This window comes from Vespula vulgaris, chromosome 1, assembly GCF_905475345.1.
Source record: "Vespula vulgaris chromosome 1, iyVesVulg1.1, whole genome shotgun sequence".
Taxonomy (NCBI): domain Eukaryota; kingdom Metazoa; phylum Arthropoda; class Insecta; order Hymenoptera; family Vespidae; genus Vespula; species Vespula vulgaris.
The window spans coordinates 15,683,472-15,706,888 of NC_066586.1; the positions used below are offsets into that span (position 1 = coordinate 15,683,472).

A 23,417-nucleotide genomic window follows, 5' to 3' on the forward strand; every position below is an offset into this window, starting at 1 on the left:
GGAACTTCTTACCGTTTCTCGATTTGACGTGCCACGCATATCTTCACAGTTTACTCTCATTTCCATCTTTAATTATTTCATTATCAGCATCTAACGGGTGTCAAGGTAATTACGATCTCGTCCTACAGCTGTACATCTCTTTTTCGTTTCTCTTTCTGAATAATGAATGTGCGTTCAAATTTATTTATTTCAAAAAAAAAAAAAAAGAAAGAAAGAAAAAAGAAGCAACGCGATTGAAAGAAAATCAATATTCTTGGAATTTGTTAGATGAAAAAAAAATTAAGAATACATATCGTAGGATGTAATGGATTCGGATCGAATTCGTTTTGATTTATTTGGTGAGATATGAAATGGTAAAAGAGAGAGAGAGAGAGAGAGAGAGAGAGAGATAGATAGATAGAAAAGAGTCCATTTAAAGCGGTTCACCCCACGCTTTAAAGAGATAATGAGAGAGAAAAAGAGAAAGATAGAGAGAAAGAGAGAGAAAGAGAATCCGTTCGGAACAGCCACGCCTACTTTTACTCGGTGTTCTTTTAAATATCGGTACAGGATCTGAGAGAGCTACGTAGTTGATACACAGTACCAGTAGTACAGTTCGTTTTCACAGACGTTTCACTGCCGAACAGGATAAGAAAAAGATATTTACTTTCGTTACCGGAAACATCATTTTTTTAAAATGTACGACTCGTATAGATAAATAAATCGATATGAGAAGCATCGAGAAATATAATTACTCGATTTATTGAAATTAATTTGGCAAAAAGAAAAAAAAAAGAAAAGAATTTTAAAAAAAGAAGTTCGATATCATGATAGACGTTCAAACGCGAAAGTTTAATTTAAACATGAGTAAGTGCGTTCGAATTTTTGGGTATTCTCCCGATTTCTTTCTTTTTTTTTTTTTAATCAGAATATATATATATACAAATCAGTTTAAATCGTGAAAGTTTAAGCAAATTATGTAAGTGCATTCGGAATTGTAAAGAGCAATGGTTCAGATTAATTTGGAGATATATTTTTTACCAAATATATATATATATATATATATATATATATATATATATATATATAAAAGAAAAAAGGGAACATTTTCAATCGTGAAAGTTCAAGCAGGTTACGTAAGAGCATTTGAATTTCCGGCTAGTAAAGAGCAGTGGCTTAGATTTTAAGAGATTTTTTCATCAATCATTTTAAGAGATTTTTTTCAGATACGAAATATAAAAAAAGAAAAAAGAAAAAAAGAAATTAATTTTCAAACGTGAAAGTTCAAACGAGTTATATAGATGCGTTCAAATTTCCGGCTGAGAAAGGGCAATGACTCCATCGAGCTAATATTAGTCGGGTATTCTTAAGAGAAGAGATGAATCAATAGAAACTGTTTGCAGAAGAGAGAGAGAGAGAAAGAGAGATAGAAAAAAAAGAATAGAAAAGAAATAGACGAAGAAGAAGAAGCGACGTTTGTCTAGAGGCATAGGAGAGTCTTGCGCAAATAGTCTCTCTCTGTCTTTTTCTCTTTTTCTCTTTCTCGAACAGTTTTACGACTGTGTTAAAGACACACCGAATAGACTTCACTTTTATTCGTTTCCAGTTGAAAGATTTTAAGTATTAGAATCGTTTCGAGCTTCTTTGATAAATCGGAAGACTACTTTCGCGATTGGAAGTAAATGTCGGACGACATTGCTCGTGCAATGACGTCATGAACGCACGTATAGCAATTGCGCAGGCACGAATAAGAGTCACTATAAGGTAACCACGATCCTTCTTACATTATAATACGTAGATAGACGTGCATGTGTGTGAACATATGCGTACCATTATATTGCGTACATAGACACAGATAAATGTATGTACTATGTATATACTATACATATACATATGCTTTGGTTAGATCTATGTACAATAATATACACATAAATATTCGTACATATAGTAATACGCGAGATTTCAAAGAGATATCATAGTGCCTACGTTTCAAACCTAACAGAGAGGATTCATTTACCTATTGAATTAGTATACTTGATCGATGAGTCGATCTCGACGATGACGTTAATGCAAGAAAATGTTATATTACACATAATGAACACCATAATGAATCTATTTAATTATTCGTTAACACAGGTCGAAACTGGATTATATATTATTTAATTAACAATTATAAGAATCATAAATTTTAAGTTATAATGATAGATTATTATTTTCGAGAACGAAACATTTTCTGACAACAAACATTAATATCGAACAATAACAATAACAACGTCATTGTTTTTTTTTTTTATATTTTCTTCTTTTTTCTTTCTTCCATTCTGATTATTTAATGGATCGGTGTCATGGACAGAAAAGCGAACGTGAAATTCCCAGAGAGATGAGAAACGAGATTTTCTTAGCGTTACTCGTCAAGCTCCGTCCATATAAGGGCTAACCAAGCGCGTTCCATCCAACTGGAATTCGATCGTGGACTGACCTTCCACAAGTGTTCTCTCGTGATGCGTGAGAGTATCCGATCTCGATCCAGGTGTTTGGGTGCCGAATAAATTAGTTTTGGGTTACATCCTTCCTGACTCGTGTACAGGTCCTTTACAAAATAAACGTCTGATTAATTTACGTATTGATCGATAAAACGGAGCGGCCGAACGTCCGAGTAAATATATATTATGTAAATTTAAAGGTGTTAGACAAAATGACGGTAACGATTACGTCCACATTATTTTTTTTTTTTTTTTCAAGTTCGATAGATATATCTTATTCAAGGAAAAATAAATTATAAGATAATTGTGCTCGTTACATCTTATCAGAATTTAATGTTACAAGGAGATCGTTAAATCGATGTTATTTTATTTACGTTATATTCCAACGTAAGGGAATATAAAGGATTGAATTAAAATGACGTAGAGAAAATCTTTTCTTTATTCGATCAATAATACGTACGTACGTATATCGATTAGATGATAAAAATAAATAAAAAAAAAGAGAAAAGTAAAAAAAGAAAATGATTTACATAGAGTAAATATAGTTTTTTATCGCGCGTAAATGGTCAGTATGGTAGTCAAACCGCTTTCATTGAAGTCGAGATAATCACGTGAATTTCTCGAATTTTCATGTACGGTATCCAAGATTCATTAGATCTATCGTAATTGACAGAGTTATTTAAGTTTCCTTCATATAGAAAGAATTTTCTTTAGATTTCTCGGCTCATGAAGTGTTTGACGTAATCGATAATACCAAATAACTGGCGGAAATGATTAAATTTTTTTTGCTCCCTTATTTTTTCTTTTTTTTGGCTTTTATTTTTTCTCTCTCTTTTTTTTTTTAAATCCCGTACGTGCTTGCGGTTAAGCATCAAATTTCGATTTCGAACAATTTGGATTCGGTTGTCATTTCCTGACACGGATTTGCTCTTCTTAGTCAGCGATTACATGCTCGCCTAAGCTGACGCGATATCGGCGAGTGGTCACACGAGAGTCAGCTCGTTACATCGACGATACCTAAATCGGAGACGATTGAAAAATAAAAGTAAGAGGTAACGAGAAAGAGAGAGAAAGAGAGAGAGAGAGAGAGAGAGAGAGAAAAAGAGACCTTGCCACTTTTGATCGGCCGCCTTCGCCGACATTCTCGTAAACGACGACGACGTTGACGTCTATGCATTTTAATCATTCATTAGATCATTATCAAAAGTCTACGATATTAAAGACAAATAAATAATATTTTATAAATAACATTTTTTAGATATCGATTTTACACGATTATAAAATATTTTATAAAAGAGGAGATGAAAATTCTCCAATGTTCGATCAAGATTAGGAACAATTTTTTTTTTTTTTTGAATTTCATTAAACAATTCGTTCTTCATTGATAAATAAGTATAGGTAATTAGTAAGTAAAAAGATTTTATAACAAAATCAAATATATTTATTTATATCTGATATTCTCTCTCTTTCTCTTTCTAAATGATAGAAAAAGGGATAAGATTTTTTTTCAAAATCTTTCGAGAGAAAAGAAAATCTTCTGAGATTAGAGAAGAAAGAGGATTAAAAACAATTTTCTAACATTTAACGTAACATATCTCGAATAGTATCTACACATCATTCTCAAGTTCTCAGCAATTTGTCTTTTTCAAATCGTCTTATGTTAGTCTGAAAGCGTACGTTAGAGACTATAATACCATTACTACCACTACTACTACTAGTACCACCACCACCACTACTACTACTACTACTATAACTAATACTAATACTAATACCACTAATACAACATCTAGTAGCCGGTTTCTCTCTCGTCTAGTAATGGAACGGGATGCAATTACGTTATACCTCGTGTCGGTCGTCACTCTTAATCTAAGAATAAACTCGGCGGGTTGGCGTGTTTTACCGGATAGGCTAATTAGGGAGACGATTTTACTTTTAGCAGCGTTCGAGAGAAGCGCTGCAACTGTTTTCTCTCTCTCTCTCTCTCTCTCTTTCCTTTTTTCTCTCTTTTTTCTCTTCTTTTTTCTTTTTCTTTACCTCCCTCCCCTCTCCGGCTTCCCCTATTTCCCCTATCTTCCCCTCATACCACCTACCATCTTTCCTCTCCTTTTCATTAGCGACTACGATAGAGTCTCGCACCTCGTGCTCTAACCATGAGTATTCTTCTCTCATTTACAACCTTGTAAAACTAGCAACCTGTTTCCTTCTTTCGTATATATGTATAAGTAAGTAAGTAAGTAAGTAAGTAAGTAAATAAGTAATTATGTGCTTTTCTTCCTTTAAATTTCTCAGATCAATTTACGACGAATTTCTACATATAGAATTTTTATGATTTCATCATAAAAAGTATAAAGATGTTAAAAATTGCGAAAGGAGATTACGTGGCGCGGAACGTGCATTAATTAATTGGATGCGATATTAATTAAAGTCGTTATTAAAGATCATTGTAATATCGATCGATTTAATAAATTTTCGTTTAATAGTCGAGTCCTTTATATTTAATATCTATATCGATCGATATCTTATATCGAGATATTTTATATCGAGAGAGATCGATTATCGTAAATCAAAAGATGTTAATCACTTTGTAAAAGGTGAGATATAAGAACGGCCATTTACGTCAAGGCCGTTTTCGAACGAAAGGGAAAAATCTTACATACATACGTATTTTGCTTACGTGTATAATACGTAGTACGTACGATAGATATCTAAAAGAAAGGCAACGATCGATGTATCGATCGATGTAGATCTTTTGACATTTCCAAGAAGACTTTCTTAAGAATGAGTCATTTACTTGCTCGATCGATGATATTATCGTACAATTAAAAAATTATTATCTTGGAGTGCCTCTTGATTTTCATTCGACGATTTCCCGATTAAATTAATTTTCCCATGGGATTTACCAGTGACTTGCATCGAAAGTAAAGTATCCATCCTTTTCTCGGGATAGATTTCACCATTGTTCGAATGAACGACGTGCGTTAAAGTGGGTGGTCGTTTCATCGAATTATTTAGAAAGTCTTGAGCGTGTGCGCTTTGATCACATTTGAAATTTTATCCTTTCGTAAAGTTGCGTGACTTTCGAACAAATAAATAAATCGAAGGAGAACGAAAAAGAAAAAAGAAAACGAATAACGAATGAAAAAAAAAAGAAAGAAACAAAAATGATAACTCTCGAATATAATCTATTAAGATAATCTAAGATATTAGAGAACATTTCTCGAGGTCTGTTTAGTTAAACGGTAGTTCGATGATAACATTATGACCGTTCTGATTGTAACGTTAACCTGTACTTCGGCGTTGTTAACGATCTCGCTTTTATCCGCCTTCATTTCGTCATTGATTTCGCTGCAAACCTCCGATGATGTCACGCCACCAATTGTGGTAACTCGTTCTGTAGCTTCTCGCGAATAGGTTACTCGCGATTCGAGGAAAATGCGAGCGTTAAATCGTAAGAAATTATCACTCCTTTCTCTCTCAAGCATTACGATACGAACATCTACATATTAGTAGATAGTTTTTTTTTTACTAACTCGATTGATCGTGAATCCGTCGAGTTCTCAATATCAATTCTGTTAATATAATATAATATATACATTAAATTTTATTTTAAGTTATTCCAATTTTTTCTTTTTTTTTTTTTTAAATCAATGTTCATTAAATTTGATTAATTACAAATGATTCGATGTATCGTAATATTTATTTTCTTTTTTATATTATATGTTATATCATATGTTAATATATTTTCATCAGAATATTTTTTTTTAATATTTTTTTTTCGGATTGCAAATTTTCTTTAAATTTTCTTCAAAATTTTTATAATTTATACACATATATATATATATTTTTCTGACCAATCTACTAACTCGATTGATTATAAATATTATTATATTTACTGTAGTTTTTTATAAGATCGTTTAATTAAATTTTCAGATTACTATAACGAGGCACGGTACTATACGAGCAGCCCAAATACCCCAACAAATACCGACGTGTAAGTATAATAAGAAACTTTCTAATTGTTGGATCAATTAAGTCACGTTGGAAGAATCAAAGAAAATCTTTTTCACGTGTGAAACATCCAATCCTTTCCCTATCACTCTCGTTTTCTCGCAGGAAGAGAACGAAAGAATAAAAAAAAAAAAAAAAGGAAAAGAAAATTAGAAAAAGAAAAAGAAAAAAAAACAAAAAGAAAAGAAGGAAACTTATTCGACTCACAGAGTTTAGCATAAAAGCCGGATGATCAGATAAAAGCGAACGCTTTCCATAGGATGAGTACGTGCGCTTTCTAACAGTCTTAAGTATCAACTTGCGAAGACGCATCCTTGATAAGCCGAAAGACGACGAATAGAGACGATCGTTTGAAACACGTACTTACTTGCTCGAGCTTAATTGATCATGAAAGGGTTTTAATTGATGAGCCAATTAAGTGTATGCACGGTAGGATGTTAGCTTTGTTTTTTACCTTATTTATTGAGTTGAAACATCGGTATCGGTATCGATATCAATTCGTGATATTGAGATTGATCGAGTATGTGAAAATCTTTCGTAAATTTTTTTTAACAAATTTTTATCACATGTATACATATATAAATAATATATTATAATTTATATTATCTTATATTATATATAATATATATAGATATGATTTTTTTCATTTTTGTGATACTAAACCTGAGTAATTCTTTTTCGTGTCTAAAAAGAAAAAAAGAGAAAAAATTATGCAATATGAAACTCGTAGTACGACTTGTATCGAGTAAAAAGTTGATCTTCGGATAGGAATTAACAATTAAAACAATGATATGAGATACTTAATAAAACAAAAATCTTCAAGACTTCAAAGTTACTCGACATTATGGTATTACTTTATGGGATGATAAAAAATAAAACAACAATAATAATAAGAAACAAAAAAAGATAATGCGAAAGTTGAAATTCGTCGAAATTACATAAACGAAGATGGCAGCTGTATCTGCATCTGCAGTTTGTCGAAGAAAGGGAAAGGAAAGAAGAAGAAAAAAAAGGAAGAAGAAGGAAAAAAAAGGTTTCGTTCGGAAGAGAAGGAGAAGGAGGAGGAGGAGGGGCTTTCCAGACGAGCGACGACCTTCCTTGGAAGACATTGCTTTTGCTGGAAGGTGAACGCAGCCCGTGCGACCTAGATTCTCGTGTGGACGAGAAGAGAAAAAGAGAGAGAACCGCGAGAGTAAAGTGAGAGAAACCGAACGGGAGATATAAACTCATGTCAGACGAAAGAGATAGATGGAGGAGAGAAAGAGAAAGAAAGAGAGAGAGAGATGACGATTATAAGCAACGAGAGAGAGAAAGAAGAGTCGACGATTTCCTTTTTGAGATCGACGAGAATCGAAAGTTTCTTGTAACTGGCGGCCACAAAGCCGAACACTTTCAACCTCCGAAACCTTTTTACCAAAGAAGGTTTCGCCGGAATTTCACCTTCGTTTCGCCCAGAGCAATAACGATAATAATAATTATAAAAATGATAATAATTATAATTATAATAATAATTGTTATTATAATGAGGATGATGGTGATGACAAAGATAAGAAAAAAGTAAAAAAGAAAGAAAAGAAAGAGAAACGTGTATCGTAAGATCCATTTTAAGATTTAGAGATTTAAATTGCTTGTACGATCGAGATTAAAAATAAATAGAAGAAGAAGAAGAAGAAGAAAAAAAGATAACATTAGAAGAATGCTGACAGATCCGATCGAGATCGATGGATCAAGATCGATCGTGATCTCCCTCGAGGCCAGCGAGAACCCAATGACCGATGAAACGTACCTAATAAGATCAGTGCGTATGAAGATCAACCTCGTGTGTAGAATTTTCTTCTCCCTGACATTGACGAATCGAAAGTTCTTCGAGGAGAAGAAGGAGGAAGGGGGGATGCTCCATGTATTATATTTTTCTTTTTTGTATTTTTTATTTCCTTTTTTCTCTTGCTTTTTTCTCTCCTCTCTTTTCTTTTTTCCTTCTTTTCTTTTTCTATCTGGCGTCGATGATTGGAAAACGAAGCGTATCCTCTACCAAATCGTAAATCAAATGTCTTCCCCTTCTACCTCACCTGTCATTTGCATATGTACAGGTATCTTATCGAGATTCTATAATAAATTTAAACGAGGCACGAATACTATATCGATGATATCTCGAGAACTCGTTGAGGAAGGTCGTTCGTGACGTCAATCTTCAATTTTATTTCAAAACTTAAGAAATAATAAAAAAAAGGAGAGAACAGAGTTATTCAGGTTTTGTTGCAAAAATAATTTCTATCTTATCTTAAATTGTGTATTTTTATTATTATTATTATTATTGTTATTATTATTATTATTATTATTATTATTATTATTATTAAAAAAGAAGAAAAATGAAGATAAATGAAGAAGACGGATACATTTTAATTACAAAAAAAAAAAAGTTTGCGCATCGAATGAAATAATATGTTTTTATCGTTAACCAAGATACTAAGCGAAGATGATTAATATTGATTACAAAAAAAAAATTATCGAGACGCTATGATTCTACGAAATAGAAACAAGAAGATCGATGATTATTTTCCATATTTTGAGATAATCTTTAGCGGCAGTATCGATCGTCGTCGTCGTCGTCGTCGTCGTCGTCTCTCTCACCAGGTGAAAATCTTTCGTACCGAGGAAAGTGCAGTTTTTTTTTCTTTTTTTTTCTTCTTTCCCTTTTTTTTTCTTCTCTCTATCCGCTTCCTTCTTTCGCACTATGTTCGCATGTGAGCGTTCGTTCATTCTTCTTAGAGTTGAGGCTACCGTTCGCAAACTATTATTCTCACGTGCGCTGCTATATCAACGTACGTAAGTATGTACAACCTCGTGCATTTCCATATTTATAAGCCTGTTGTGCCGGCCATTACCCTGTCGTACATTTAATATCTGCCTTACTTACGACCTTATTCCCTCCTTCTCTTTGTGTATGCGTGTGTGTGTGTGTGTGTGTGTGTGTGTGTGTGTGTGTGTGTTAACGTTTTTTTTTTTTTTTTTTTTTTTTTTCAAGAAAACGAACACGGAAGCAACGCTTGAGAAAAATCGTTTTAGAAATTATCTAACAATTTTTTTTTATGTAATTAGCGTAGGTATATGAAATAAAAAAGGAAATAACAAGGAAAAGTTATTTCGTTTTTTTTTTTTTTTTTTTTTTAATATTTTTGCGGTAAAAATGAATGCTCTTTTTTTTATAATAAAACTACATCATTTTATTTGATGAAAATTTTTTTCTGACAAGAACCTCTATTTATTTATTTATTTATTTTTTCGTTTAATAAAAATGTTCGTTTTATTTAAGATAAAGATTTTGTTTTCTTTTTTATCGAAAGAAGTCATCGAATGAAATTTCTATTTATTAGTGTAAAAATGATCATGTACGATGAGTCGAGAATGCCTCGTTAAACGTTTAATCACCGAGAGAGCATGAGATCGATCTAACAATGAAAACAAGGTCATATATGTATTTCACGGGATACTTACGCATTTAAAAAAATGATTGTCGTGAGAACCTACATGAAAATTGGATTTCTTCGTGTTAACTAGCTAAAACCATGGATGAGATTTTTGTATAAAATTTATTCTGATTGAACATTAAATGAGCATTGGAAGCTTTCGTTAAAATTAATGAATCCGTAAGGTGCGATATTTTTTAATATATGTGAGAAACAAATTATTTATTTATTTATTTTTTTTTATAACGAGAGAATTTAAATATTAATGAAGAATTCTTCTAAAAAAGAGAAAAAAGAACAAGCGAATCGATCTTGAACATTTTTTATTTCACACCTAATATTGATTTATTTTTAAGGATATTTACATAAATTCAAATCGAATTTTCTTCCCGATATAGTATTGTAACGATTGATCGAATCATAAAATTTCAAATACGGAATGGAATACGTAAATGGTTAGCAATAGTTCTGCGTTTACAAGAAAACATTTTTACAATACTAACATAAACATACTGCTTACGTTTCCATATTGTCTCGAGATCTTTTCCATTGTATGTACGAACCAATGGAAATCGTGGATCTTATTGTTTAGAACTCGAGAGAAGAAGAAGGTATCGAATCGATGCATAAATCTTATCGTACGTGTACATGTGTCAGGTGTAATAAGTGTAATCGTAAGTCTTGTACTTTGCAAGTTATACACGACTTATTGAGAAAAAGACATACTCGGATCACTTGCGGAAATTTATCCTCTCGCTCCTTTTGTAGATAATAATACCTATGCTTTTATCGATTTTATTAAGTCGTTTGAATTGGAATCATTATAATATAAATATAATATATCGGTCACTATAGCAATTCGAGTGCTATTCAAAATTTAATAATCTTTTCTTTTCACTCTGGACAAAAAAAGACATAGAAATTTTTAATATAATTATATCAATAATTTAAACGAAAGAAAATAATGCTTTTTTTTATCCGTAACAGTAACAACAAAAAATTTTTTTTTATCGATTAATTAATTTGATAAGAAAAAAAATAAATACACAAATTTTGCTCTGTCGATAAAGTCGGATGATAAAACTTGTAATAACTTGTTAAAAAATCAGAAGCTACATAGATAACCTTGTTCGAATCGAATTAGATACCGATATGAAGGTGAAAAAAAAGCAAAAAAAGAAAAAAGAAAAGAAAAAAGAAATCGAATTAATTACTCGTTACACTGCTTCACGTGTCACTAATGGTGTTTCATCGATCAGCAATCTTCTTCTTCTGCATGTAACGCTACCTTAACATTCCCTTATCTTTCGATCGAGATTTATTATAATTGGCCCATGTCGTGTCATGGCCGACGATCGATCCTCCTCTTGAAGAAGCATTATAATGACTCGGTCTATTTTTAAAGGATTATCCATTCGATATACTTCCTCCTTATTTCTTGACACGTCTAACAAATTGCTTCTGACATTTTACAAGCGATTTTGTTCGATCATATTTTTAGACTTTTGTTTTGTTTTGTTTTGTTTTTTTTTTTTTTATCAACAAGGAAAAAACGATATAGGTACTTATTATTATTATTATTATTTTATAATTATATGATATACATAGCATAAATAAAAATAACAATAATAATTGTTGTAGTAGTAGTAGTAGTAGTAGTAAAAATTTTAATGAAAATAATAATAATAATAATAATAATAATAATAATAATAATAATAATAATTTTCTATCCTTTTTGAAAATGTCTAAACTTTCATGAAAAGATAGAATAAATTTATTAATTCATCCTCGATCTTTCGTTGACTTTGTAAGCACTTATTTTGAGCTATTTAAGTATACACATACACAATGCATACACACACACACACACACTAACAGAAGAGGATCCGGCACCCGTATCATTAGAGGCGTAATAAGAAGCGCGTATACGTGTAACTGTACGTTCTCAAATGTGCAATTATCTTGGCAGGCTCACGGCCAGGATTATGCGAGAACCGTAAATAGGAAACCAGGAGGAGTTATAAATGATCCTATCTAATGACGATTCTAGCCTCGTTAAACGGTCAATGACGTTTTACTCTCTGAACGTTGTTCCGTTATGTGTGAATTTATTCCGATTGCTTTTCACGATTCTTTTATCGAGAGTGATATCGAATAAACGTCACACATATTTCTAGAAAACGTGCCCTTCCTATCGAAGCCATCACGAGTAAATTCAAATAAAATCGAGTAACGTTAAACCGCGAGCATTAAAGATCAAAGATAATAATTGTCAAAGGTTAATAATTGTCAGTAAGAAAAGGAAAAAAGAATTTTCAGATGGTCGCAACAATTCAATCCAAACGAGTAAATTTTATTAAATACTAAAGCGATCGATAGAAAAAGAATTCCAAAGGAACGCAAGAATACTTCACCATGACCAATCGACCGATTTATACATAAATATAAAATAATAATAATAATAATAATAATAATAATAATAATAATAATAATAATAATAATAATAATAATAATAATAATAATAATACTCCATGAAAAGATCTAAACTCTCATGATTAAACTCGTACAAATGATTCGAACGTGACTCAGGAGAAAATGTGTTTAACTCTAATACATAAAATTGCTTTCCCATTACGTCTATCATATAACAATGAATGTGTCCGAGGAAAAAGAAAAAGGAAAAAAAAAGGAAAAAGAAGGAAGAAAAAAAAAGAAAAAAGAGAAAGAAAGAGAGAGGGAAGATAAAAAAAACAATGTCTCCTAGTCGATAGAGTTAGCACTAATGACGTTAATGGCTCATAAGGATAGACCGGCGGATCACACCGATGGAACCGTCGTTGGAGCGAAAGGCTATCGATCATGAGCTCGATCGCTCGGAAGATCGCTTCTTAAGTGATTCATTGTCCTCCACCGAGTTACTCATGACTTATATCACGTTGCTGTATTCTGGTCTAGGGGGTAGGAGGGAGGAAGATGGAAGGAGAGGGGGCACACTATGAGCTTCTTTGTTCGACACGGACAAATGAGCCCTCGATGTAAAGAAGAATGAAAGCAAAAGATAGAGAGAGAAAGAGAACACATTATTGCATAGTCATTTTAACGTCGTCACGAACATCTTTGGTTGAAGATTAAGACGGCTAAGATCCTTCCTGTCAGCAAGATAACGTTTCGCCCATCGGATCTCGAAAGATAACGAATGAGAGAAGATGGACGAGTTAATGAGACGCCTAATCATTAAACGATCGATCGTAAAACGATCGATGTCGTTCCGACGTATTATAATTATTCGTACGAATCTCAAACGATCAATGCTGCTCTTCGGAGTCTTCGTGGAATCTTATTGTCTTGGAACTAATGGGATTTCTTGCCACGTTACACGTACTTAGTTAACTATCCTTTATATAGACATTACTTTAACTTAACTCACAGACCTGATCGAGATTTGATTTAATGAGATTTTATTACGAAGAAAGAGAGACCTTGACGATATAAAAAGATAAAATTAATGTGATGATTAAAGCGATTATTACGATTATACGTTGTGAAATATCAATTATGACGAATTTTGACATATTAACGGACTTCGAACTGTGAACTTTATAACATTGGAACGTTTTTGCGTTTCTCTTAATTGAACGTTACATCGGACACGTACGTACGTACGTACTACGTATTTATTCATGTAAAATATTCGTGTGTGTTTTTTTTTCTTTCGTAGTTACCGTTGCAAAATAAATTTTAAAATCTTCGTAAGAGGGTAAGTAACAGTAATATAAGGTCAGAAGATTTGACGGATCTCGAGCGTATGTCGATGTTAGAAAATTATAAATAGAAATGAATGTAGCGATAAAAGAGGCCGAAATAACGAACCTCGTGAAAAACGATGATGGTTCTTAACTGTCCGTTTGTATTTGTTTGCGCACATGTGTGTATATATCTGTGATCCCAGAAATACTTGTACCGTTCCCTTTGGACTTGACTGTTCGAAGCGATAACGGTATTTCTCGCTTCGAATCCTCAGTAATTCTTGACTGTTCGTTCAGACACCGTTTGCGTAAGAATCAATTTGACTATGGACGCAATTTGTTCCGAGGCAATCCAACGAATATAACTATCCTTAAATATCTTATCGATATTTCATTGGTCATAAAATCCATGATCTAAAAATTAATCTTGGTCAATGGGTCCCATCATTCAACCTTGGACAATCCCGTTACGAATGATTTCTCGTTTTTCTAGTTCCCGATCTATGTACATTTTGTAGAAACATGAAATCTTGTTTACTTTTACGTGATTTCCATGACGAATGAATTTAATACCGTAAAAGGACTTTTTTCGATGAACGATATAGTGTATGAAGAAAATAAAAAAAAAAAGAAATATATAATAAAGATAAATAAAAGAAAATGCAAATGTAGATAATCGATTCCAACGAAATTTCAACGAAACAGATCGTAAATTTTTAATTCTATCGACCGTAAGACGAATATGGATCTAATTGTACCATAAAACGATTTTGCCTTTACGACCATAAAACTAATTTCTATAGGATAGGGTAGAAGAAAAGAGATAATAAAAAAAAAAAAGAAAAATAACAAATTTGTAGAGAATTCATTTAAACACATCAGATCGTACATTTTAAAATGTACCTTCGTGAGCAATTATTCTTAATGAGAAAGAAAAAAAAGAAGAGAGAGGGAGAGAGAGAGAGAGAAGTAGGATCGATATGGCTCATGTTATAATTGAAGAGTACTTCGTAGATCGAAGGGAGAGATAAAGTTTATTTTTTAAAAAGCATAAGAGAATCCTTGAAGAGTAAGACAACGGTAAACAACATCAACAACATCTTTGCGATTTCTTGAAAATTCAACAATCTTAATGAGAGAGAGAGAGAGAGAGAGAGAGAGAGAGAGAGAGAGAGAGAGAGAGAGAAAGAGAGAAATGAGTAGGACGGATATAAATCATGTTATAATTGAGAAGATGGAAGGGAGAGATAAAATTTACTTTTTAAAAAATAGAAGGGAATCTTTAACGACTAACACAACTGCAACAGCAATAACGACAATAACAACATTTCTGCGAATTCTTAGAAAATTCAACGATCTAAATGATATATAAATATAATTCACGTTATAATTGAGGGCTATTTTGTAGATCAAATGGAGAGATAAAGTTTACTTCTTAACAAATACAAAACTATCCTTGACGACTAACAAAACGACTAACATCAACAACATCTCTGTGATTCTCTGAAAAGTTCAGCGATCTTAATGAGAGAGAAAGATATATATATATACACACACACCTATATATATATATATATATATAGAGAGAGAGAGAGAGAGAGAGAGAAACGGATAGGACCGATATAAATCGAGTTATAATTGAAGGTTATTTTGTAGATCGAAGGGAGAGATAAATCTTTTTTTCTCTTTAAAAAGCATAAGGGAATCCCTGACGAGTAAGAACATAACACAACGCAACGCAACACGACGAAGAGAACAACGTCAACATCAACAACATCTCTCCGATTCCCTGGAAGAGATTTAGCGAGTATAGCTCGGAAATAGAAATGACTAGAGGAGTACGGTCGAGCGCTGTCATTAATTACGCAAACAAGCGTTACAGCCCGTTGCCGACTACTCGCTGAGGGCAAAGTGAAAAATTTTACGAGCAGGAAACGCCGTTGCTAGAAGAGAGGAAATCCAAAGATGGGAGAAGAAACGAGCAACCCATGGGGTCTCTCTCGTGACGAATGACATCCTTTAAAACTCTTCTACTCTTTTGTCTTTGTTTATTTGTTTATTTGTTTGTTTGTTTGCTTGTGTTGTTGCTGCTACTGCTGCTGCTGCTGTTGTTGTATTGCTATTGCTGTTACTACCAACGCTATTGCCATATAAAACAGAAACTTTCTTGCTTCTTGCTCGCGACCTTGGGCATTAAATCGAGATACCAACCGTATCTGTGATACCACCATGGAGAACAACTGAAACGAGATAGATGGAATGAATTTCCATTCTTCGGTCATGATGGTATTAAAACTCGTGTTCGAGTATTCGAAGAAACGAGACGATCTATTTGTTAACTTTTATAACGTTAATGTGTTTACTTTTAAGTCGTGTATTTTAATCGTTCATCTCTCTTTTTTTCTTTACAAAGTTCATCACTTTCGAAAGTAAATGTAATTATACTACGAATTTCGTATTGCATAATTTTTCTTTTTTTCTTTATTTTATTTTATTTTATTTTTGTTATTTTTATTATTTTTTTTTTTTTTTTTTTTTTTTTTGATAAGAGAAATATTGAATAGCAAAGTATGAAATTTTTCTCGATATAACGTCAAAGTTATTCGATGAAAAATGTTAATTTTAGATGATGATTTTGTCACGAAAGAAATTTGTTCACCCATACGAGTCCGATCGTCTTAATGATAAAAATCAAAAAAACTCGTCGATACACGTATTTCATTTTTCAAAATGGAATTAATCGAAGTAACAGTAATACATATCTTATATACAATGATTGCAAAAAACGATGAGAAATTAACGATGGACAAGAGGAACCGTTCACCGGATCAGCCGTTTCAAAGCGGATACGCAAGAGGCGCCTTCTCTCTCTCTCTCTTTTTCTAACAACGAAGTTGCAACGGAGCGTGTCGAGCCAAGGCTGCGAGAATCGAGTTAGCTCTTGGAAAATAGCGTGCCTTTTTTCTCCTCTTTTTTTCTCTCTCTCTCTCTATCTCTTTTTTTTTGCAAAAGGCCACTGTAAGCCGTCATCTCGATTGCTTGTTCGAGTCCTAGAGTAAGATCTCCCGAAGAAAGAAAAAGGAAAAAGAGAAATTATAAAAAAAAAAAATAGAGAGAGAGAGGAAGAAAGAAAGAAAGAAAGAAAGAAAAATGAAAATTTTAATGAGTGTTTGCTGGGGCCAGAGATTCAAGGATGGATCGATGTTCATGGATAACCATATAGCAAACGAGTAAATGATGAGCAATCAGTGCTTTTGTGTTAAGAATTCGTTCGTGAAGTGAGATAAGACCAAGTTGAAAGTGGGTCGAATGTTTTTTATTTGCCACCCAACACGTCGTATCGTCGCCATCTTGTATTATTTCCTGGAGAACAACAAGAATAAGAGAGGGAGAGAGAAAGAGAAAGAGATTCATGTCCATTGTTGCTACTATCGTTGATGAGTCTACTCGATCCTGATCTCTCCGAGGATTTCTTTTACTTTAATTTAATGAATCCTCAGGATCCTCAGTTTTTTCTTGTTTTTTTTTTTCTTTCCTTTTACTCTCCTCTCCTTCGCCCCCGCGTAGATTTTTCTTTTTCTTTCGTGAAGAGTAAACATCGGTGGATCGGATCCATTGTTGTCCGCCAAAGAATGGTTGCCAGAGTAAAAGGGAATTGCCGCAATTACGATAGTTCGCGTTGATACGTACCTCCAAGTTTCCTTTCGATCTCTCTTTCCGATCGACGTAGTAACGTAAACGTATGTATTTGTACATGTGTAGTTATAGTGTGTCTGCGTGTGTGTGTGTGTGTGTGTGTGTGTGTGTGTGTGTGTGTGTGTGTGTGTGTATATATATATATATATATATATATGCAGTTAAAGTTATAGAGATAAAGGTACTGTCGAAGGAAAATTCTTCAGGGAACAAAATGAAACTTTTACATTTTTTTCCTGTCTCTCTCCCTCCTTCTTTCTGTCTTTTTCTTCATCTCTTTCTCTCTCTATCACTCTATCTTTTCCTTTTGTTAGAATATCTCATTATCATTATCAAAGTTATACTCGTGTTAGAGAGAAGAAGAAGAAGAAGAAGAAGAAGAAGAAACCCATTGGGTCCCATAAATCTCATAAATCTCTCGAACGATCGACCATATTGCTGAAATAATTACTCCGAAGTAGTACAATTAAGAGTGGCCGCAATTACACACGCAATCCATTAATACGTTCCCCGTATTACCGATGAGTAGTAATTACGTACTCGTTTCGTGGGAGAATACATACATATAGAGAGAAAGAGAGAGGAGGAGGAATTAAAAATGAAAGAAAAACAAAAATAAAAAAGAAGAAGAAGATTTAAGAAGTTTCTTTTTTTTTTCTTTTTTGGTATTAAATTCCTTCGTTGATACTTAGGAAGAAGTTCAATAGTTTTCTTAGATATTATCCATCTTCCACTTTTTCTTCTTACTCCTTCACGCTAATATTACAATTAGCATAATCGACGTCTCGATATTTTCCATATCAACACTGTGTACCTATGTATCTCTCTCTCTCTCTCTCTTTCTTTCTTTCTCTCTCTCTCTTTCTTTCTTTCTTGATTAACTTCTCGTTTCTTTCCTGGACCACCATGCAGTTCGAACGACTCGACTTCTAACGAAAAAAGCACGGTGAGATCTTTCTCAAGGTCACGTCAATTTCTTCTAAGGCATTTGAAAGAAAAACGTTTCCATGAAAATTGACTCGTGCTCCGGTTAAAGTCGATTACGATATACAAGTACCGTTTCGCGTAAGATCGTAAGAGGATCTCTCGAACAGGCATAGATCTTTTTCGATCTTCCGTGAAATTGTTGCAATTTTATCTTTTATGTTTTACACCGCACTTATGCTTACTTATTTATTTTATTTTTTTTTCTTTTCTCTTCTTTTCTTTTTTCTCTTTTTTTTTCGTTCCTTTGCTTTCTGAAGGAAGAAAAAGGGGAACGTTATTTTACGATAAGTATTCCGTAGATACTTTTCGAGAGAGAGAGAGAGAAAGAGAAAGAGATGTATTTATATTAAAAAATTAAAAAAAAAAATCATCTGAATTGTTAATGGAAGGTAATAAATAGATACGGAAAGCAGTTTGAGAATGAACATTTCTCATTTCCTTTGGTCGTTCTTCGTTCGTTTAATACACACTCCGTCGTAAACTCCTCTTAGTAAATTATTATAGTACTAACAATAAGTCTCTCTATACACGCTGAAAAATACTTCATTACTATATAACGAGACACCGTTTAATAGCAAGTCTTCGTACGTCAATAAGCTTTAAACATCTCTGTCTCTTTCTCTCTCTTTCCTCCCTCTCTCCCTCTCTTCCTCTTTATCACACGGATCGCAAATCAAGGATTTTTCTATTTCCTTAACGTATCCTGCGTGGATGCACGCAGCAAGGATGTCCTTGCGAAGTTACAGCAACGTAACTTTTAATGCGTCGATTACGTAACGATTCGCATGAACGATCGTAAATAATGATTCACGTATCATCTTCTACCTCCTACGTGATCGAATTTGCATTTTATCTGTGAACGATCATCGGCTTCTATATATAACTATATACGTACACACATATATTTATATATGTTCTGTTAATCGAACTATATATATATATATATTAATAAAAATTTTAATAATCCAAAGAAAAAAAAGGAAAAAAAAATGAAATAAAATATAATAAGATCGATGTTTATTAATTTATATAAATAAGGATCACGAACGAAGATGAAGATCTTAGATTTAACGAACGAGTTCTACTCTTCTTGAAATTAATAGCAAATGATTCTTGAAAAAATTGTTCGATCCATCGAGAGATTTTCTCTCTCTCCCTCTCTCCCTCTCTCTCTCTCTGTATCTATCTCTTTCGTCCTCTTGATCCTTCTTGATCTTACTAACGTTCGACTGGTGTCGAGTTACAGGAAGCACTTCACTGTAGATAACTGTACAATTAATTACGTGCTGTCCGCCATAATCGTTTATGCTTTTTCTAAAATGACTCAAATAAAAGCAAATTAATGAATCTATTCATGATGACGACGACGATGATGGCGGTGATGATGACGACGATGATGGCGAGGACAACGATGATGGTGGTAGTCAGAATGATATATTTATACTTTTTATGTGATACTTCGAACGTGTATATTCCTATCTTATTTCCTTTTCTGATTAACACGTTCATTTCGTATTGTTCGTTATGTACTCATCTGATGTTACCTCTTTCATAATATATTTCTTTTTTCTCTAGATAAAAGATATAGATAGGCTTTATGAAATATACATAACTCTTTTTATTCCTTTACGTGTCAGAAGATAAATCATAAAAAAGAAAAAAGAAAAAAGAAATATTTTTATAAAATTTAAGAAAAAAAATGTAAAAGAGAAAAAGAAAAAAGAGAAAAGAGAAACTACGAAATTATGTTAATCTTCGATTTAAAATAATCTTGTTATTTATCTCGATAAGTAAAGGAGGAGTCCTTCGTTTGACTGAAACGTTCAAACATCCGGTTACATAATTCCAATCATTGGGGAAGATAATTCCTTGTTTGTGCTACGTGAGAAAATTAAGAACAATTGCCGTGATTATTCATAGTGAGATCAGAGGGAGAGGGAGGGGAAGGGAATGAAATAAGATAGGTGTCTCTCTAAGAGCTGTCTAACTTTAACGGAAAACGAGTGTCCGACGAGGAACGGAAGAGCGTACTTATGTAGACGCTTAAGGCATTCTCACCCGCAGGGCTATATCTCGTTAGATGATATATTCTCACGTAACATAACTTATTTACATTGCAAGCGTGATGTCTAAAGACATTTGTATAAATCTATTCATCATTTTTCAATAAATGTTTAATGGCAAATAATTATCTGTAGGTATATTTATATATGGTTAAGTTTGAATTATTTAATTTATATTCATTTGAACATAATCAAGGTTGGATATTATTGAGTTTTTATTATTTGAATTGAGGATATTGTTGAATAAGAATTAATCGTTAGAGCTGATATATTCTCACGTAAAATAACCTATTTACTTTGCAATCGTACGTATAAATCTATTCATTATTTTTGAATAAATGTTTAATGATAAATAACTATCTGTATGTATATTTATATATCGTTGAGCTGAGAATATTATGGAGTTTGAATAATTGAATTTTTATTTATTTCAATAATATAGTTAAATATACTTGGATTGAAATAATAATTGAGATTGAATTATAGATATACATTGACTTTATATTATACATATTCGGGTCGAGAATACGGTGTTTGGTTTCAACAATAGAATCTCTTTATATTTTAATGCATTTAAGGCGAGAATATAGAATTATGTCAATCGATATGAATTATTGAATTTTTGTATATTCGAATAGTTTTAAATCGAGCATATAATCTACGCAAAATCAAATTTATTTAGATTCACATATATTTAAATACCATCGTGTATATTTCTGTCTCTATTAACGAAGAAACCGAAAGTGAAGGATGAATGAAAATATTTCTTTCTTTCTTTCTTTTTTTTTTTATTTGTCTTTATCTCATTTCTTTTATCCTTTAAGAAGGACTTAATACAAAGGTACCGTATTATCGGTGAATGGCAAGAGTCAGGATGAGCCACCGATTAAAAAGTATAATGAGTAAGCAAAATTAAAAGACTCATCCATCGTTTCAACGAGTAAGAGATAACACAGAGGTGATGCGACGACGTTTTGATGTCACTTCCGGTTGTTAGCGGGATCGCTAGGTGGACGGGGTATAAATACGAATTGCGTACTCTGTGACAGTTATAATGGCAGAAGCAAGCCAATGGAAAGGCGTTTGCAGGCCTAACGGAATTCATGGAACCGTGTTCGCTGCAATTTTCCTTCGAAGAAGTGCAACTAGTGGTACACGCTTCTGCGAGAGATCATCTCGTAGCATCTCTTGCAAAACGGACTCCAAGAATGTTTCGTTTCGAGATTTCAACGGTACCTATCCCACTAGGTAGAAATTCAGGATGAATAAAATCCTTTTTACTTTCTTCTTTCTTTCTTTTCTTTTTTTTTTTTTAACTATTTGTAGCTTACTTTTTTTTCTTTTTTATTTTCTACAAGAAAATTACAACATGAAAGTTATACTTATCATTTGTATTAGTTAATATACTATCATTATATATGATATATTATAATATACATAATTATAAAAAAGTAATTATAATCTATAATTATTATTATTAATAATATTTATTAATAAAAATTTGGATATGAACAAACACTGAATTATCTGATAATAGAATAGATAAAATTCAAGAAATAGACGTATGTATATATACATACACATGTATTAACCACCCTATAAGCGTGTGAATTAAGAGTTACACGAGATATCATGAAGGGTGAAAAGGGAAATAAAAAATAAAAAAGAGGGAGAGAGAAAAAGAAAAAACTCGTGACTTTCGAAATAACTATTGCGCTTTAAGCTTCCGTAATAAGATGAGCGGATGATCATGCAAATCAGTTGCTGAATTTCAGATCGTTGCTATCGTTTCGTTACCGAGGTTAAATCCTTATTATTTTTTCCACGATCTTCGTCACGAACGAACGATCATCTATTGTTTACGATTAAACTTTAACCTTAAACCTCGTTTGTCTTAAATGAAAAGATATTAACATCATTTTTCGTAACTCTTCTATTTTTTCTTTCTATCTTTTTATGCATATATATATATATTTCACTGTCAATGTTTCTCAAATTTAATGTAGAAAAGGAGGAACTCATATTTAACGTTGACAGGAAGTTGACGATCGGTTGGGAGTCCGATATATTATGCCACTCGTGTTCATCGCAGTGCATTAAAATCTCACGCACGGAGGGTACCGAGCTCTTGCATAACTGTGCGTCTCGGTACGTCGACTTTCGGTCTTGTAACGCGTACGCCATCGAACGATCTACGTGTCTCCTTTTTTTTCTCATGGATCTCTTTATTTTCCCTTTCTTTTCATTTTTTCTACCATTTTCTTTTGTTTTTTTTCTTTTTCGTATCTTTTCCTTTTTCATATGTTCCTTCGTTCCTATTTCTTACGATTGACGTAGTCCAGTGAATATGCGTCATCAGGATGTATCGGTCATTAAAAATTGAGGCAATGTTCTTTTTTCTATTTTTCTTTCTTGATGAAATAGAAGTGAAAAATTCGTTCAGAAAGATGCGTCTATATCAGTATTTCTTTTTCCTTTTTCTTTTTTTCTTTTTAGATAAAGTAGAAAATAAGAATTACAGAGTTTTTTTTTTTCATCTTCGTAAGATTGACATAATCTAACGAATGTGTCGGCAACGCGAGACGGATATCGAATATTGAAAAAAGAGAGATTTTTTTTTAAATAAAAATTTTAACTTTAACGATTGGATAAATGTAAAAGCAAAAGAGCGAATCGAAAGAGATGCAACAATTTCCGATTCATTTTTGTTGTTTTTATTTCTTTTCTTTTCTTCTTTTTCCCTTTCAACGAGAATGAATTTCCTGAAGAAATTCAGGAATTTTATTCGCAAATTAATCAACCTTCCCGTTTCACATGATTTTCCTTAGAAAGAACGGGTCAATAGATACGTAAGCCGGTTTTATTAAGTATATATATGCGCGAGAACGCTTCGCGCATAATTATAGAACATAATGTATGTGCGTGCGAGTGGTTCGCGGATGCGTGTAACGTCGAATTTGCATTCCTGAAACCTAGTGAAACGGATGG

General features: G+C 32.6%; 1 protein-coding gene across 1 annotated transcript in view; it reads left to right on the forward strand.

The window, feature by feature from the left end:
* LOC127062443 (cuticlin-4) overlaps positions 1–23,417 on the forward strand; it is a 64,909-nt gene that overhangs the window by 6,361 nt on the left and 35,131 nt on the right. Inside the window, exon 4 of the mRNA XM_050990692.1 lies at positions 6,393–6,453. Within this exon, the coding sequence (XP_050846649.1) occupies positions 6,393–6,453 (61 nt within the window). The remainder of the gene's footprint in view (positions 1–6,392; positions 6,454–23,417) is intronic.